This window comes from Haliotis rubra, unplaced genomic scaffold (genome assembly GCF_003918875.1).
Source record: "Haliotis rubra isolate DU_JTF1 unplaced genomic scaffold, ASM391887v1 Scf1114, whole genome shotgun sequence".
Lineage (NCBI taxonomy): Eukaryota > Metazoa > Mollusca > Gastropoda > Lepetellida > Haliotidae > Haliotis > Haliotis rubra.
In genome coordinates, this window is record NW_025765020.1 from 213,119 (window position 1) to 233,312 (window position 20,194).

The following is a 20,194-nucleotide window of genomic DNA, read 5'->3' on the forward strand; positions in this document are numbered from 1 at the left end:
TTTTCGAGCTTCCGAAGACCCTAACTCCCAAAGTACTGCTTCGATTTTTGTGCTGTATGTCTCATTTTGTAGGTAAATCTATTGGCCTGAAGCCAGTGCATACTTTAAATGGGATAAATACAGTGAGCATTGTTCAATTCGCCCTGGAACGAACTTGGTGTGTTGACCTCGTTACATCCCTTTCCTTTTATATAGTACTGAGACCCCGTCAGTGACAGTATTTACCTTGATGGCAGTTTTTAGCGTCACAAGCCCCTGTGCGTCATACAAGAAAGTCCATTTTTTTACATTGATTGCGAGTCATTTCTAATGTTGATCGTATAACGTTATGCATAAGCACATAAAACCATTTCATATATACTTATTTCGTTCAGATATCAGGCTGTAGTTTCTTCGCTCATACTTTTCGTAAAGATGCCGAATCAAAACAACTGTAGCACAGTGCTTTTATTGGTGCACGATAAAAATCGGAGAAATTTAACGTGTTTTAACGCACAACAAAATTTTGGACAATTAGCAATGTCTATTACTCAAACCGCTGAGTTAGTTGTACTTATATTTATACCAACTGATAGGAAATGTCGTATTCGACATTTCTGTGTAATTTTATAGCCGTATGCAGATCCAGGACCACGCGAGCTCAGTTCTTGCACAACGCTCACTTTTCAAACCGTTTGAAAATATGCACCTGAAAAAAACCCTCTGCATCCAGGGGTTGAGTTTTTGGAGAAATGCGGCCCCGGGGATATTTCAGTATTTAGGTTAACGTTTTGCATGACAAACTCATTCCTTCAGACTTTTGATGCCATTGTGTTTTCAAAAGTTCGGAAACCGTTAATCCTTGAACATTGAGCGAGTGAGTGAGTGAGTGAGTTTGGTTTTAAGCCACTTTTATCAATATTCAAGCAATATCACTGTGAGGGACACCAGAAATGGGTTTCACACATTTTACCCTTGTCGGGAATCGAACCCGGGTCTTCGGCGTGATTTAACCACAGGATACCCTACCACCCCCATGAACACTGAACAATGAACAGCGGATGATTGTGTTGTTCTATACAGGTGATACAGTAACCCTGTCATCAAGCCAGCAGTGTGCGGCAGTGTAACACTTGGCACAGAAAACAGCTGGTCACGACCACAGCACCGTGACGCCATCAGCAATGTGACGTCACTGTACATTTGGCGCCGCGCCAGCTGACGAACCTCTGCTCAGTCTGAGGTCACAGAGTGTAGCGAGATGTAAACAAACAGTTTGTTGTTGTCTTTTTCACGAATTATGATACATAATTAAACAGAACTACATTACGAGATGCAGGGTTCATGTACCGAGGACATATCATCAATATTTACAGTCAACAATATCCTTACCTGATCACGTAAAGTTCCATAAACAACAAAATGTCTGAAAATATTCTCAACAAGTTTTATTTCTCCTCAAACACAACAAATATTCTCACCTTGATAGTGAATTATAAACAATGCGACGACATGAACGGCACATCACGTCAGTGTCAGTAACGACATGCCCTGCATCATTGTCTACATCAACACTACATTTACTTCACTGTGTACCACGTGACACCAGGAGATCCGACAGTTGATGATGTTCCTCATCTCTCGCCACGTCGGTCGCTGTCTTCCTGTAGTTGTTCCTGGCGTTGATGTCCACCCCGTCGAGAGACAGGACAAACTTCACCGTCTCCCCGTCTCCTCCCAGACAGGCGACGTGAAGAATGTTGTTACCGCCATCGTCCACCAGTGACACATCAGCACCTCGACTCACAAGCAACTCCACTACATCTCTCTGTCCCTTCAGTGCTGCCCACATCACCGGTGTCCTGCTCCTCTCTCCTCTACTGTTGATGTCCACCCAATCCAGAGACAAGACAAACTTCACCGTCTCCCTGTCTCCTCCCTGACAGGCGAAGTGAAGGATGTTGTTACCGCCACCGTCCACCAGTGACACATCAGCACCTCGACTCACAAGGAACTCCACTACATCCCTGTGTCCCATCGATGCTGCCCACATCACCGGTGTCCTTCCGCCCACATCTCTACAGTTGATGTCAGCCTGACCTGTGTCCAGTATCCGCTTCACCTCCGCCAGGTTCCCCTTCCTGCAGGCGGCATGGAGTTCGGCGTCTGCCCGGGCGTCTCTCCGTGCTGGTGTCGGTGTCGCTGTAACACAAAGTAAACTCTGTACACAGGTCGGACATCTTCATCTTACAGCTACATTGTTCACATCTTACACCGATGATACAAAACACTTGTACACAGGTCGGACATCTTTATCTTACAGCTACATTGTTCACATCTTACACTGATGATACAAAACACTTGTACACAGGTCGGACATCTTCAGCTTACAGCTACATTGTTCACATCTTACACTGATGATACAAAACACTGTACACAGGTCGGACATCTTCATCTTACAGCTACATTGTTCACATCTTACACTGATGATACAAAACACGTGTACACAGGTCGGACATCTTCATCTTACAGTTACATTGTTCACATCTTACACAGTATTGAAAGGTTTTTAAGATCTGCTCCAGAAAGGAGCACCACCACCAAATTCACTTGAAGCCTAGCGTGTTGTCATGGAACACTATGACATCCTCATAGTCACAGCCTAAGTCATGTTTCCATGGAAACTGCAAAAAATAAAAGTCGCATCTGGGTCTAACCCCCAAGAGGCAAATCTCGGGATCATGGTTGACATGTGTTCCAAGCTTGGTTAAGCTATCACAAATAGTATAGGAGATATGCTTCGGACAAAGTGTGACTGACGCACGCACGGAGGGACGGACGCAGCTTGTTTCTATTCCCCCGCAACTTCGTTGTAAGCAACAAGTCAAAAACAACTAGGCAGTGTTAAAGTCAGTAGTGAATATGTCCCTTGTTTGTACTTTCATTGTATTCAATATAGAGGTCGGATATTTCCAGTGCAATATCAATTACCTCTCATCTCATATGGCTGATATTTGCAGAGATATTAAACTGGAAACATGACAAATCCTATATATTCGATGCTTCAACGATGGAAAAGACTGTCAGTAACATTGATGCACTGTCAACGATTATTAAATGATGTCAGGTTGGTTGTAATAGTGAGGTAACCGCATTCTACAGGTGATGTCAACTAGGGGTGTCACGATTCACTCTCACTTCGATTCGATAAGATTATCTATTCGATTCGCCAAAGCTGAGGACAAAGTCAAATTTGTTGTAATATCAGTTTAATTTGGCAAACTTTGGAAAATTGGCACAGTGCACGATTAGAACACTGTCAAGACAAGTTGTCAACAAATATTCACTGAACAAGTGATCATGAAATTAAGTTTCACTCACGAACTCTGGTGTCAAGTGTTCATTGTGACTGTAATTTCACTGTAGGTCATTTGGAATGATCATGTTCTGTGCAAGGAATTTTCACTTGAAAGACATGGCTTCTGGGCGCATGTCTCCGGCAGTGGAGATTACCCTCCCACTGGCCACACTTGTAGAAGCGAATTTTCAACATAATTTCTTATGATTTCAGGTGAAATAAACTCTCAGTATTAGAAAGTAAGTACTTTATGAATCGAATCGAAATGGATGCATTCGAAATCGAGATCGAATCGTACATCTATCTGTTCGATTTTTAATGAACCGAACCGAATCGAGACACCCCTAATGTCAACATCTTTTTGAAATTATTACAGAGTTTAGAAAAACTCAGTCTTTCACTGTTATGATTCACAATAATTACTCTTCTCTTACACTATCCAAATTTGGATTGTTTCTAATCAAATGTTGAGACAAAGACTTAAACAAATTGAAGTATTTTAATTTTAATTTTTGTTTTTATTTCGACCACCGACCCTAGTTTGTTTTTTTTAAAATCCGTAAATCAATTAATTAGAAAAAAAGGCCTAATGGTAAGCCATATGCGTTACACGGATTCACGTGGTGTCTATTTATCTACTGAGGTCTCAGTGATATTCGAGATGCTTAGATATATCTCTATAACACTTATTACCAAAAGCTACACTGATTATTATTTGAAATTTTAACACAGAATGACGTCAGAACATTTCATCCTTGTACAATACGAGTTTTAGAAAGAATAGCTTCAATGAAAATCATTTTAGCTGTGCCTTCAACATAATTTGGACATTTTTACCACAGTCACATGGAGCAAACGAAGCTTATGATGCGTTCTGTGTCTTAGTTTTCTTGTTGGAAAGATTTCACACTCGCTAAAACTGTTCGCTGTGTATACATATGCCTATATAACGGGAAATACGGTTGCAAAAGTATAAAAACATCAGATGTCGTGATGATTTATCACCAAATGTAGTTGACGTTACGTAATGTACGTCCTCTGTACGTTCGACACACGCTGACTCGTGGTGCACACAAAGTACAAAACCTACCAACAATCGTTATAGATGTATTTGATGCTCGCGGTAATGCTCCTGATATCAATCACAGGATTGTCTGCTCAAGACTCCAATATTTACACGATGTGGACATACAATAACATTACCCAGACTATCCGGGTTAGAACTGGTGGTCTTCAGCAACCAATGCTTGTCATAAGAGGCGACTAACGGCAGCGGGTGGTCAGGCTCTCTGACTTCGTTGACACATGTCATCTTATCCCATTAGAGTAAATCGATGCTCATGCTGTTCAACACTGGATTGTTTGGCCCAGATTACATTATTTACAGACCGAAGCCACATAGCTGGAATATTGCTGAGTGCGGCGTTAAACGACAACCAAAGCAAACCTAATTTGAACAGCAACACATGAGAATCGCAATTTTCTTTCCAGTAATATTGGTAATATTGCTAAAGGCGGTGTAAAACCCAACTCACTCACTCACTCACTCACTCACTATATTTGAACAGAGCCAAGTTAATCTTCATATGAATTGCCGTCAATTTCATTTTGATGTCAAACAAACTCGTCGCAAACGTCCAATGAGTGTATATTTTGACATACTTAATATGAACGTAAGATAACGCACTTAACTATGACATGAATTACGAGGTATGTACCTACTAAGCAAAGGCAATTATTTGTCACTACTTGCCACATTGGCAGGCCCCGATATTACGATTGATGTAACAAAGTAGCTAACTTAGAATACCGGCACTTTTACACCTTTTGGTAAGACATTTGACTCAAGTTGATCTTATACCATTGGGTGTCAGTTGGTGGGCCTGCCTTCAGAATCCCTCACTAAGTAAGCACACGCACGTGAAATCTAACATATTTGTTCCTTTTTGTTTCAGAATATTGTTGCAATTTCCTGACTTCACGACCTGTCCCTATGCTTAACTGTGACGCTGCAATATTGTTGTACAAATGTATTACACCGAATCCCTCCGCAGTGTCCCAATGGCGACAAAGGTCGCACTTGCCTCAGATTGTTATGGTTTTGGAACGGTGACTGAGTGAGTGAATTTAGTTTTACGCCGCAAGCAGCAATATTCCAGCTATATGGCGGAGGTCTGTAAATAATCGAGTCTGGACCACACAATCCAGTGATCAACAGCATGAACATCGTTCTGCGCAGTTGGGAACAGATGACATGTGTCAACCAAGCCAGCGAGCCTGACCACCCGATCCCGTTAGTCGCCTCTTACGACAAGCATGGGTTACTGAAGATTCATCCTAACCAGGACCTTCACGGGTCGGTTGAGTAAGGCTTCAGTGTTTTGTTTACATTACGGGAATAAAGAAATTCATTTTATACTGTCACTTTGAATTTTTAAGGGGGTGTTTAGGGGGGCTTGCTGGTGTTTAGAGTTAGGGTTAGTATAAGTGTTAGGGGTTGGGGTTGGGGTTAGGGTTAGGAATTTATTTCTGTATAAGCCAGAGGCCAATTTACAGGTTACAATTCAAATTGCAATAATACACATGCAATTTAGGCCATCTCCAATGGTATTGGGAAATGAAAGTTAAATAAACAACATTGTCTGGTGAAAGCTAAATAAACAATATTGTCTGGTGAAAGCTAAATAAACAACATTGTCTGGTGAAAGCTAAATAAACAATATTGTCTGGTGAAAGCTGCATAAAGCTTATTCTCTGGTGAAAGCTAAATAAACAACATTGTCTGGTGAAAGCTAAATAAACAATAATGTCTGATGAAAGCTTAATAAACAAAATTGTCTGGTGAAAGCTAAATAAACAATATTGTCTGGTGAAAGCTAAATAAACAACATTGTCTGTTGAAAGCTAAATATACAATATTGTCTGGTGAAAGCTAAACCTCACATGTGAAGGGGCGAGTACACTTAACACCCTCCTTAATCCATGCCACTCCCAATGTGACCTGAAATCTGAAGCGCCCCCAGTCGTTCAGTTCCTCTTCGAATATGTTTTTGACCAGAGATTCGATCTTAAGTTCCACAGACATAGTTATACCTAGGTGTGCACAGTGTCTAATTGGGGGTCTATCTTGAGAAGTCGCCTATGTTCTTTTATGTAGGCCTTTTTATTCTCGTAGATGAGATGATGTCTGACTACGTTCGCCCCGTGAGCTTTACATAGGCAGTAGTGCCCTTTAACCCCTATACCACACACAGAACACGTGTAGTTAGGGCTTCCCATGTGGAAACAACAGTACCCCTCGGTCCTGCATCTCCTATCACAGGCTTCTTTCTTCCCCATAAGTATGTATTCGCATCGGTATGGAGCAGGTCTCATGTTTAGCATACTTATATGAGTACTTAGTCTAATTGTTTCGCAACCAACGCAGTCTCTGCTATACCCAGCGCTATGAAAACCAGTTCACGGTCCATTTGCCTCTTGGATGGTGTGTAGTACTGAGCGAGTGTGGGTTTATTGAGCGGTTGCAACCGTTTACCAGTTAGTAAGTAGTATTCTCTCGCTGCGTCGTCGACATCGTGGAATGTTTGAACGGCATGGTTTTCACGCCTGAGTTGTTCGTTAATGTAATCGATCCTCTGGAGGCGTTTTTTAGCATACTCGGCCTGTGCCGTCTGTAATTTCTCAATAGCGAGGTCATGCCACCTCCTTTCTTCCTGTATTTCAGCCGCATGTGACTCTCGTAGTTTCGAGAAGAGGAAATTACTCCCAGAAAATGTTAGGGCATTTACTAACGCCCAACCGACCATCATGGCAATCGTAGCCATCATATATTTACTTCATAATATTTTCAGGTAGTATCCCTTGTTTTACTAGGATGTCTTTTGTGGCCATCGCCATACCAAGGTTCATTATGAGCATACCCATATCCTGCAGGTTGAAATCTAGCTTGATAGTAGGTTGTTTAAGCACCATTTTGGTCAACCGAGCGTACCCTACGGCTAGAATGGCCACCACGGTGGCGTGGTATGCGTCGTTGACGAACGTTTTCCCCTCAGGCATTATGTATATGATATAAAAATATTAAATTATAACATGATATGTGGGTTGACCCCTAATTGTGGGGGCTCCCTGTGAGGGTTTCCCTCACTGTGTCGTGTATATAACCATGAGATAATCACGGCAGCAGTTACGCCTACAACCAACAATAGTCGAGCCGGGTGAGTCACCGTGATAATTTTATGTTGGTTACACCACCGTTTTTTACTGGCAGCTACTCTCTTAGGATTCTTCTGCCTGGTGACTGTAGAGGGTTGGGGTGGGTTCACCTCCTTGGGGGTCTCCCCCGTCTCCTCTGAAGGGTTCTCCTCCCTGGGGGTTTCCCCCTGTTGGGGTTCCCCCCTGAAGGTTTCCTCCAGTTGTGGTGTCTCCTCCTGTGCAGCATCCATCTATACTATTATTATTTTTCCTCTCAAATTGGCAATACTTTGCCGTGATAATCGCCGCCGTAACCGGAGCTAACAACATACCGTATTTGTGGTACAGCACGCAGCTGATAGAGCTCAAGGCGTGTTCGATAAAAGGGTCTTTCTCAAGGTCCTCCCACAGGTAAAGTCGGCTCTCCGGGGGGATGGGAAGGAAGTACGACGCAATACCAGTGTATATCTGGGTCATAGCCGATCCTATTGTCTTTGTCACCTCGGCCCCGAGCCGGAACTCGTATCTAGCGTACAGCTTATCGATTTCTTCGGCTGACATTTTGTGAATTTTATCGGGAGTGTAGTCTCCAAAGTAATGTTTGGCTTTGCCGCCAACAGCCAACGCCACCAGTTTCTCTCGCTTATCATCGTCCACTGGCACCAACAGTTGCTCTAGCAATTCCTCACACTCCATCTTATAATGTGATAAGTAAGTTTTAGTTTTAACTATATAATATACGATATAGGCGAAACACAGAGAAATGAAGGTTAAGTTGCACACGACGAACACTTCAAATACCATAGCTACTAATGCTAAGAGCTAAGTTTTACTTAGCATTGCTAAGCATTTGCTTAGCTTTACTTAGCTTTGCTTAGCATTTGCTTAGCATTGCTTAGCTAAAACACCCTATAAGCCACGGGTTGGTCGGTCTTGAGCACGAGCTTAGCATGTTTAGTTTCAGCGAGCTGTTTCTTCACACGTTCCCGTTCTAATTTGCTCATCACATCGTTCTCTCTCAAACACTCTTCGAACGAATCCCTGTCCTTGCAGTGAAATAAGGCCACCCATCGCGTCTGCTCCCTGAGGTCTTTCAACACCGAGTTGAACTTCTGCGTTAGTACCCAGACGCTGTGATTTCCGTGCCGGCCAGAGAAGGCCAGGTACGATAGCATGTCTCTCTTTATTGTTATCTCGTGATTAGCGCTGCAGTCATCCAGTATGAACAACGTCGACTCCCCTTTAAATTTCTCGTGAAGAGCTTTCAACCAGTCCTGCAGGCGTGTTCCCGGGTCGACTTTGTGTACGTCCGGGTCCGTCATCACCCAAGGTCTTTCCGTGTACGTTTTATTCATGCTCGGAGTAGGGCACATGATAACGATGTTGTCGAACACATCCTTGTAGTACCCCTCCAACATATCCAGCACGAAAACGGTCTTCCCACAGCCAGTCTGCCCGCACGCTATGGCGCAGTGTGGGTCGCGGGGTAAATCAGTAGGCAGTGGCCTACTAGATGGCTTGCCTCCATCAGTAGATGGCTTGCACGAATCTCCCATTGTCTATATTAAGTTGCGCGTCCATAATAACGTACAGATATAATTTCAACTTGCCAGCGGATTGAGCCTTCTTGGTAATCTGGATTGTTATCCCCCTCGCTGCCGTTATCTATGTGGCGACCGCTACCGTGCAGTTTATAATCTTCCGTGGATCGCATGTCCAACCACAGCGCGTACTTGGTGGTCAGGTATTCACAGATCTGCACGGAGGATAGGTCCAGGTCCTTGGTTATGTATGGGTGTTGTTTGATGGCTGGTAGGTTTTTTATCTCATCCCATTGTTGGTATGCCCTCATACCATGACTGAACAGCTGGTTGGGCACGCCCTCGATGGTCACTTCCACCTTTTCAATCTCGGGGTTGAAAAACTTCTCGCTGTCCCTCCGGAACGGCTCGTAATCCTCCACGGGGACGACCAGGATGCATTTCATCGATCGCACCGGCACATTCAGGTTGATATTCCACACAGTGTTGCTCTTATCTCGCACGACTGATCTATGCCTCAGTATGCGATCATACAGGATGGCCATCTTCCCCGAGTACTGACTTCGAACCTGCCTGGCCAGCTCCGGGCCAGTGACCATGTCGAACTCCAGAGAGATGTTGTCTATGGCATAACTGGCCTCATCACCGTGTGGCGTACGCACTACTTTACTGTAGTCATTAAACGTGAGTCGTATTGAAGCCTATCACCCAGCACGGCCTTGTAAAATGGCGCGTGTCCCGTGAGCAGCTCGAAGTCGAGCGGAATGCAGAACCTGTTCCCGTACGCTTGAGCGATGGCCTTTTCACCGTCCGATAGCTTGTCTAGCTGGTCTTGCGTGAAGCCATTCCCCATACGCAACCGAGTCGATTTGCTGATACCCTGGTACACGTCATTGATGCGTTCTCCCTCGCTTTTCCAGAGATCCCCGTAGCAGTGAAACATGTTGCTGTCGTCGATGCTCAGCACCTCGTTACCACTGATCTTGATGGTGGTTTTCTTGACGATGGCCCGACCTACGTTCTGCACTAGCTCGCGTTTGTCGTTGGTGGAGGTCAACGTGTGGTTGAACGCCAGTCGAACCGTGCCTGGTACAATGAGGTCATTCTCGCCAAGGTTTCGGAATCTAACCAGCAGCGTTTGGTTCTGGTCTATCTTTCTGGGATTGTTGGTGATGGTCACCGACTGGCGCATGGCTCTGACGCCTAGAGGCTCTCTTGATCGTCTGAAAGGATCTAGTTTTCTACCGTACATTGTTATATAAATGAAACATATAAGTTTTAATACTAAATAATGGCCGAGTACATCCCTATGGATGATATGTGGGATGATAGTGCCCAGGCATTCGACGAGGATGAAACCTCGTTCCCCTTAAGTACTGAACTTGTACAGTCGGCCGTCGATGATTATTAAGACGCAGTTGAAAATAAAGACAACATCAAGCCGTTTGGGAGGGACTATTCCAAGTTTATCGTCGATAAGAAGGACACGCTGTGATTGAAGGCTTACCCGTTGGTCGATATCATAAAAAAAGATGGGAAGCCATATGCCTTGTCAACACTCACCAGTCGCCCTGGTGGGAGTTAACTGCTCCGTGCGGAACTAGGCTTCATAGATTACGGTGGGGCATGGTCTAAGCTTCCCCCGAAGGTCGTCCAAGATCTGCAAGCAGCCAGGTCCAAAGGCGATGAAGGCAATATACCCCAACGTGCTAAAGAAACATCAGACAGTATCGAAAAAATATTGGCTACGTACCATGACAAACCCTTGCCAGGGCTCGAATTTCCCCTGAGGGAACTGTACGGTCTAGACGAAGCCTTGAAACATGTACGCGGAGAACTAGTGAACAATATGGGGAAACTGAACGAAATCGACGAGCGCATCGCTCGCGAGAAAATAAAACTCACCGAAGCGGATGGTGATATGAAACGGCGTATCGAGGAGAGAATAAAAAACTTGGAAGACGAGAGACGGACTCGGTTGGAATCCGCTTCCTCTAACCGGGAAGCGCTCCGATCACAGATCAGTAAAGTACAGGAAACCATAGATCAAGTCCTAAATGAAGACACCACGCTAGCTGACAGGATTCGGATCCTGTTGCGGGAGCAAGGGATCACCATCGCCAGCATTGTGACTGCATTGGGCTTCATCATATCAACCCTGGTGGTGTCATTGACAGGGGGTACCCCCACGCCTGCACCAACACCAACACCCACAGGTGGTGTCAAAGACTGGATAAAAAAAACTCGTGCCACGTGGCTCAGTCAAAACCTGTGGGCAGCCATCGTCGCCGTGGCGGGTCTGGTGTACGTAGCGGCTAAGGAATTTTTAACCAAATAAGTCCAAAAGCTACCCCACCAACCACCAGGGCTGTTTTACGGTCGATGTGCTGCTGAACGTGTGGGGGTGACCCCACAGGGGGTGTTGGTTGAACCCGATGCTCCAGGGGTGACGCCACTATACCCGTTTCACCGGTCGTGGGTGGTGGGACGTGACGGGTGTTAACATCGGGGTTGACGCCCAACTTTTGGTCCGCCGTGGCTATGACTATTTCGTTGTTGTAGCCCACCACTTTTTTTACTCTCAGTTGCATATCGCTCGGAGCCATGTACAGCCCCACGTTGAACACATAGTCGACTTTCGACCTGGCATATTCCAACACGTCTTGGTAGAGTTTGATGTCACTCGGGAGATCAACTGGAGCATTGATAGCATCCTCAACGTTGACAACGAACTGTTTCTGAGCGTCGTAAGCAGTCCCCTTACCAAGGATGTTGGAACGCGTTTGCGTCTGCCTACCCAACAGCGCCCACACGTACGTTCGAATCGAGTCGTTCAATCTGGTGACCCCGGCACGAGTGAACCCTTTCGACGTGTCCAACATAAACTTTTTCCAGTCATCCGCTGCCCCCTGCTCGAACCTCCAGACTCGGTAATCCTTGCTGTCGTTGAAAGCCATGTAACGGTCATCCCACTCGTTGGTTGTGAGGTGATGATACGACTTGTCGCCCCATTCTTTCAACTTCTCGCTGGCATCCATGAGGTGCATGTTGTGAACGATGGGGATACCCAACCCGTGGTTCAGTCCCGGCAAACGCCAATCCATCTTTGGGTTTAGTTCGAATTCGTTGCAAATACGTTCATAGGCCCGTCTATCGTACTTGTTGTTTACTGCGTTCCATGCGTTGTCCTGTGGGACCGGAGCGCTGATTTCTTTAAGGATACGCCTGACCTGGTAGTACACGTGGAACGTGAACACAGACTGACTCAGCGGTCCACGCCGAGTGTCGGTCAATGTCACACCACACCCCGTTGTAGCGCACCACACGGCGAAGTTGAGTTGATTCTGCCAGAACTGCATCGGTTTGTTGAACCAAGCATGAACTACCTTAGCGTTAGTCACCGAAAATTTATACAGGCTGAACACATCTAAAAGCTGGGTGTTGAAATACATCCCAGCAGCGACCGCGATCTTCATGGGTGAGAAATCTACGTCCAGTTTAGGGTAAAACACTCCAGGGGAATACATTTTAAAACTATTATATAATGAGCATATATACTCTAACATGTATATAACACTTCCAGGAATAACGAGCGGTGAGGCTGTTCAGCTGACGCACGCGATCGATAATATGTCGGGTCAACTTGAAGTCGCATTCTGCGATATCACCTACCTACCGCAATGGACTAACATCAACGCCAGCAACAATAAGCTGTTTGTCAGTGGGGCTCGCAGCCAGATAACTGACGGCTACTACAGAGTGTGCTCTCTAAGTGATGAGGTCTTCAAACCCCTGGGAGCCGAACTCAAGATGAACGACTCAAACGGCACAGTGGTGTTAATCAACAACCGAAGAAACTCCTTGAGGCTCGGCCGGGCCATTAGCGAGAACACTCGGTATGTCGCCTGATGAGATAAAACCAACAACAACCGTCACAGGCATGAAGTTACCCGACCTAGTACCGTACCGAGAGCTGTATATTCATCTCGGTCAGGTGAGCACAACGTACAACATTCAAGGGAGTCACCCATCCACTATACTGAGAGCCGTACCGGTGAAAACGGAGAAATACAACGACGGTAGAACCGAGTCAGTTTCACCGTGGCAGTATTAGAGGTTGACTCAGGGCAACATACCTGAACTGATAATATCGGTGTTAGATATAAATCATAATCCCGTGAATATAGGATACCTCAGCTTAACGCTTCACATAAAATGACTAGCGCACAAGGGCCCGGGGTGAAAAAATGCGTCAATGTGGGGATCTCCGACCTTGAGGACACACGCGGATTCGACGCTCCCGGAGTAGATGGTAAATTGTACGCCTTGCAACTGAAAAAACAACATTTACAAACGCGTTGAAGTCCCTTCCGGTGGAGCCCTAGGTGATATATTAGATACCACAAGAGCGACAGTCAACACTCGGTACACCCTAGTCACCACCGGGGATGATAAATGGATAATATACCCATCGTTCGGGGGCAAACTGTTCGACTTAGACGATGTTGAGAGCACTACCGTCGCCCGAAACAAGCCATATACACTCGTCTTCACCGAAGATGACAAGTGGGTGTTGTTACCCGATAAAGACGACTGGTTTCTCAATATTAGGCTCGGCTCCCCCTACGTGTTCACGGATAACAAAGACAACCACCTAAACAAAGTCGTGAACAACGGAACCCTGCTAGTGGCTTACGTCCCGACTCAGAGACGTAGTGTAGCCATCAGCCCAGTCGCCAGTATGGCAGCCCACATGCTATCGAGTAAACTGAACATGCAAAACGTGACATTGCAGTTGGTGTCTGAATTCGAAGGCGTGGTCAACATCCTGGAGAGTCTAACAGCGAACTCAACACTGATCATCCAAGTCTCCCTAGGGGAACCATCGCGGAATGATGTCGAGATCGTGAAAGGGATCAAACTCGGGTGGGCGAAACGACACCAGTATCACGTTTGCACAGTTTACGTGCGGGTGGGCGTTGACTCCAAAACCAGTCTGCAGCGTGTCACTGTGATCGTGGAAGACACGATATCACTAACCAAGATCTTCCTACCTGACAACATACACTTCATGGGGTCGAAGTGCACCCCTGAACTATTATCAGAAAACCAGTTGGAAACTATATCGCAGTAGTATTATAGCAATGACCAGTCATCGTCCCAACACTACGCTTAACGACCTAGGGGACACGGAGGGATTCGATCAGCCTGGTGAGGAAGACACCTTGTACGTCCTATTATTTAAAAACGGTGTGTACATATGGCAGGACCTGGCAGACTTAAAGGAGCCCAAATGGGTGATCAACGTGACTATCACCGCACCTTATATCTCACTAGACAAATATGGCTATGTCTCTGAAATTAGGAACAGCGGTACCTTGATCACGTCTTTCATTCCAACTGAAAGTATGATAGTTTCTAACTCCGAATATTTCCTTAGGGACACGCTGTTAATTTCATCCAAGCAGTCCCAGTTAAAAGCCACCCACCATCATACCATACCATATAAGCCTCAGGTACGTTGACCAACTATTAACTGAAACCCAATTAAAATATCTTTTGTAATATATATTATAGGATGGGGCTATACCCAGTCGTAGAGGAAGTAGCGAAGACCCTGGAAACCGTAGACAGGTTCCGTTTGAGGCAGTTATGTGATGTAAAACGCCAACTAGAACAAGACCGCGACACGCGCAATATCGTAGACGGGGCTGATACTGCCCTTATGGCAACCAGCATGGGGCTAGGGGCGGCAGGTGTTGGGTTGTTAGCTACCATCGTGGCTACCCCTGTAGTACTAGGCATTGAAATAACAGCTGGGGTGGCAGGGGTGTTAGGGTTGGTGTTTAAGTTTGCATCACACAGACTGCATCCTAAGGCATTGAAACACGACGAGATCAGGGTTCTGGCCGAAGCAAAGCTGAACACAGTAAGTGAGCGTATATCCACGGCACTCACTGACAGTAAGATCTCAGAGGAGGAGTTTCGTTCAATCCTCTCTGAACTCACAAAATATAATAAAATGAAACAAGAGATTCGATCCAAGTCTCGTAAGTCTGCTATCAGTGAGGACGAGAAAAAAAAGTACATAGAACAAGGGGTGAAAAAAGCCCAGCAAGCCTTTATTACAAACACCAAAGAGATCATAGGCGATTCACATTAAACTGTTTCATCGAGGTAAACGTGACATAGTGCCACGTGGAGCTATCCCAGGATAGACCCGTTAAACCAACATACTTCAGAAAAGTCCCCAGTAGCTAAGTCAGTTAAGCGGCGCGGTTGTGGGGTATACATGTGGCGTTCGTGTCCCAGGATAGACCCGTTACTTCACCCATGCCCCCGGTAGCGCATTTGTGAGGTGCGTTCGCATCCCGCTATCGTCCCAAACTGTTTTATAGTAGGGGTAATGGTAGCAAGAGTTAAGGGTCCGACCAAAGCCTTATTTGTGAAATAAGGCTTTGCAGAGGCTTTTGTTGAAAGTGATCCAAAACCCCCATTGTATATACTACTAGGTATAATAATGAATACATTCGTGCGAACATGAAAAACGATAAAGTTGAAAGTATACCCGTCATCGAATCTATGGTCAAAAACATACTCAAAGAGGAACTGAACGACTGGGGGCGCTTCAGATTTCGGATCATATGGGAAGTGCCATGGATTAAGGAGGGTGTTAAGTATACTCTCCCCTTCACATGTGCGTGGGACATCACGACTCAACACCAGATAAATTGTTTTACAAGTATACAGGAATACCTGTACAATTTCAAGGAATCCTATATCCACCAGTGTAAGTACTGGATCAAAACGGCCCATGTAAGTATAGCTGATTGGAACGACGGAGAGGATATGATCCTCTAAAGATTTTATGGGTGCCTTATTATTTTTTGATGGTTGGAGGACTTACCTCCCTTGCCGGCGGCCCAATTAGTGATTGTAAACCCTTTGGTATAACAATGTCTACTACTCGGGAGCTCAAGCACATCAAGAGACAGCGAAGTGTAATTGGTTACTCTCGAATGAGCAAACCAGCGTTGTTGAGTTTACTTAACATACAACCCCATCCCACAGTAAAACAACTAAAACTCCGAGCAAAACAGCAAGGGTTGACGGGTTATTCCCACCTGGGGAGAGCCGGGTTAGTCGCATTATTAAACAACCCTGTAGCGCTGAACGGTTGCGTTCAGCTCCCCACTGTGAAACAACTCAAACAGGAGGCCCGCCAGTTGGGGTTTATAGGTTATTCCCGTATGAGGAAGCCACAGCTTGTAGAACTATTACGGCAGAATAGAGCTATTGACCTAGAGTTCAAGCGCACTGAGCACGCTGTAGGTAACTGTTTGAGAGGTTGGCGCATGCATGTTGATAGGAACATAGACATCGCCGATATCAAGCCTCTAATCGCTGATAAAGTAAATGAGGAACTAAATGATTTGGGGGAGTATAAAGTTTAAAATCACAGTGAAAATGTCGCTAGATAAACAGCAGGGGGGAACTCCCAATGGGGTCATTTGGTACGTTCAGCCTTACTTCCGAGGTAAACAAGAAGTCGTGACTCATACCGAGACTATAGACGAGTCAATCGATACCAGTTTTCAGCAGATACGAGAATACCTAGAATGTTACACGCACATGGGTTCCGGGTGGGTAGTGGATAAAATCGATAATGTCTATCTAGACATAGCTAACTACGTGCCGTTCAGAGGCGGGTCGTACCTAGACTTGCCCCCCTACTACAAGGCAAACCAGGCCATAGTCAACATCAAGAATAGAGGTGATGATTGCATGAGGTTAGCTATCAGGTCAGCCTTGCTTCCAGCTGACACTAATTCAAACAGGCCTTCTAGTTATCCCCAAGACGATGGGCTCAACTAGGATGGTATGACCGAACCCACCCCCATATCTCAGATCACTAAAATAGAAAAACAGAATAACATAGCCATAAACGTCTTTGGGCACGAAGGTAACACAACGATCGTGCACAGGGTCAGTCCAATGTTGGGTTGCCGCGTTATCAATATATTCATGATCCAGCAAGGTGATAAGTATCACTACACATGGATAAAATACCTCAGCAGGCTGTTGCATGACCAGTCGAAACACGACGGGAAAAAACACTTTTGTGCACGGTTTCAGTCGACCCGATCAGCTGGAATCACACCGGGGGGATTGCCAAGGTGTGTGGCAGACGACCATACGAGTCGACATGCCCAAGGAAGGTGACAATATCTTAAAATTCGACAACCACAAGAACCAAATGTCTGTGCCTTATGTCATCTACGCCGACTTTGAAGCCTTGGTCAAACCAGTTGAGGCTGCCGCCGGCGGGGCTGCTGGGGGTACCCCCAACACACAGAAAACACAGGAGCACGAGGCCTGTGGGTTTGGATACGTCGTCGTCCAATGTGATGGGGAAACGGCTGAAAAGTTTCTAAACTGTTTGCAGGAGGAAGAGAAAAGTATTAGGAATACACTATACACAGTCGCTCCCATGCGTATGACTCAAGCCGACCGGCAAGCTCACGCCTGCAGCACTAACTGCCATGTGTGTGATAGCCCACTGAACGGTGATTAGTGAGAGATCACTGCCACGTCACCGGTAAGTATAGAGGCGCCGCTCACAACGCTTGCAATCTCAAGCTTAGAATCACCCCCAAGACAATAAACATCCCCGTGGTCTTCCACAACTTGAGAGGGTATGACTCTCACTTGATCATGCAGGCCATCGCGAAAGTCGACGGCAACCTGACGTGCATCCCCAACAACATTGAGAGATACATCTCCTTCAGCTTAAACAGTCTGAGGTTCATCGATTCGGTTCAGTTCCTCCTGTCGTCACTCGACAGTCTTGTCAAGGCCAATGATACCTTCCCAATCACTGATCGATATACCGACCCCGAGACTAGACCCCTGCTGATGAGAAAGGGTGTGTACCCCTAGGACTACATGGATGGCTGGGCCAAGTTCGCCAAGACCCGACTACCCCCCATCAGAGAATTTTACAGCAACCTGACCGACTTGACAATCACCCAAGACGATTACTCGCACGCGATTAACGTATGGAATAAACTTGGCTGTAAGAATCTGGGTGACTACCACGACCTGTACTTGAGGATAGATGTACTCCTGCTAGCCGACGTGTTCGAGACCTTTAGGAGGACGTGTTTTAAGCAGTACCAACTCGACCCCGGATGGTACTACACCAGCCCAGGCCTGTCGTGGGATGCATTGCTGAAAAAGACCGGAGTTAAGTTGGAATTGCTCACCGATTATGACATGCACCTATTCATTGAGAAAGGCTTGCGAGGTGGGATTTCCATGGCTACCAAACAATATGCGAAAGCAAATAATCAATACGTGAAGGGCTACGACCCTAACAAGCCAATCAATCATATTCTCTACCTCGACGCCAACAACCTGTACGGCTGGGGCATGAGCAAGTATCTACCCACAGAGGGATTCGAATGGGCATCGCACGAGATTGATGTTATGAGCATCGCACCAGATTCGAGCAAAGGCTATATCCTCGAGGTGGACTTAGAATACCCCAAGGCATTACACACATCACACAACAGCTACCCCCTGGCCCCGGAACGTATGAGGGTTAACCCAGACTGGATGTCTGAGTACCAACATAACTTGTTAGGTGGGCGGGTGGCAGACGTTGAAAAACAAGTGCCCAACTTAATGGATAAGACCAAGTACATCGTTCACTATCGCAACCTACAGCTGTACCTGTCGTTGGGTATGAGGCTGACCAAAATACACAGGGTGCTCAAGTTCGACCAGAGCCCCTGGATGGAGCCTTACATCAGAATGAACACAGACCTGCGAAAGCTTGCCACCAGTGACTTTGAGAAAAACCTCTACAAACTCGGTGTTTGGTAAGACTATGGAGAACCTGAGGAAACGCGTGACTGTGAAGCTGGTTCGGTCAAAAGAGGATGACAAGCTCAGGAGGCTGATAGCCAGTCTGGCATTCAACCGGAGCAAGATATTCACCGACGACATGGTGGCCCTACACATGAAGAAAAAACACATCAAATTCAACCGGCCTGTTTACATGGGAATGAGCATCCTCGATTTATCCAAACACCTGATGTACGACTTTTACTACAACGAGCTCAAGAAACAGAAAGTCGACAGGTGTGAAGTGCTGTACACTGACACAGATTCCCTGCTGATGGAGATTCGAACCGAGGACGTGTACGAGGACATGAAAAAACGCCTCGATTTGTATGACACCAGCAACTACCCCAAGGACCATGCCATACACAGCATGGTAAATAAAAAGGTCCTAGATAAGATGAAGGACGAGTGTGCTGGCACGCCCATAGCTGAGTACATAGGCTTGAGACCCAAGATGTACTCCATCCTGAAGGCCGACAATGGTGAGATCCAAAAGGCGAAGGGTGTTAAGAAGTATGTGATGAAACAACACATCAAACACGCCAGATTCAAGGAAGCCCTGTTCAAGACCCGTACCTTCAGGCATAAAATGAACATGCTTAGAAGTGATGGGCATAGGCTATACGGACTGACGATAAACAAGACATCCCTGTCGCTGATGGACACTAAGCCTTGGATAGCTATTGATTGGATAAACACGTACGCGTATGGACATGAGAAAATTGAACCAAGAACATAGGTGCATATATATCGGGGTGACATGTCACGGAACCAAAGAAAGTTTGAGGCTATTTACTACAGCCTGAGTGGGTACTGGAAAGGAGCTAGCGCTGTACATAAGCTGGCTAAAAAGCGCGAGTACTCCCGAACAAGGCCAAAACAAGCCCTCTGGCAGATCTATTTACTGGCACCACGTTACGTGCCTGGAAGGAAGTTCGGTATTAATATACCCAATAGCGTTCACCAGTTCCTATTCCTACTCCACGACAAGAGGTACAAGTATGCCTTAACCGTCGTGGACGTGGCCAGTCGCTACAAGGAAGCCGAACCCTTGACCGCGAAAGACTCTGCCCATGTAGTCCGCGGATTCGAACGCATGTACAAACGCAGTCCGCTGACGTGGCCCACAGAGCTGCAAGTTGACCCCGGGCGGGAGTTCATGGGTGTCGTGTCACACCTGCTAGACAAACATGATACCAAGGTCAGGCGTGGC

The 20,194-nt window shown here is 46.0% G+C and overlaps 2 protein-coding genes across 3 annotated transcripts in view; both read right to left on the reverse strand.

The window, feature by feature from the left end:
• LOC124288792 overlaps positions 1 to 20,194 on the reverse strand; it is a 217,243-nt gene that overhangs the window by 188,272 nt on the left and 8,777 nt on the right. The window lies entirely within an intron of this gene.
• Positions 1,565 to 3,532, reverse strand: LOC124288966 (ankyrin repeat-containing protein DDB_G0279043-like). Its single transcript, XM_046725564.1, has 3 exons — positions 3,493 to 3,532; positions 1,988 to 2,181; positions 1,565 to 1,918 (listed from the first exon to the last, which is right to left on the reverse strand). The coding sequence occupies exons 1-3, from the start codon at positions 3,530 to 3,532 to the stop codon at positions 1,565 to 1,567; spliced, it is 588 nt and encodes a 195-aa protein (XP_046581520.1).

Coding starts and splice junctions, on each gene's coding strand:
- LOC124288966 (XM_046725564.1), bottom strand. CDS start 3,532: ATGTTGAAAATTCGCTTCTACAAGTGTGGCCAGTGGGAGG. Junction 2,182..3,492: donor CAAGTGTGGCCAGTGGGAGG/GTAATCTCCACT, acceptor TTTGTGTTACAG/CGACACCGACACCAGCACGG. Junction 1,919..1,987: donor GGGATGTAGTGGAGTTCCTT/GTGAGTCGAGGT, acceptor TTCGCCTGTCAG/GGAGGAGACAGGGAGACGGT.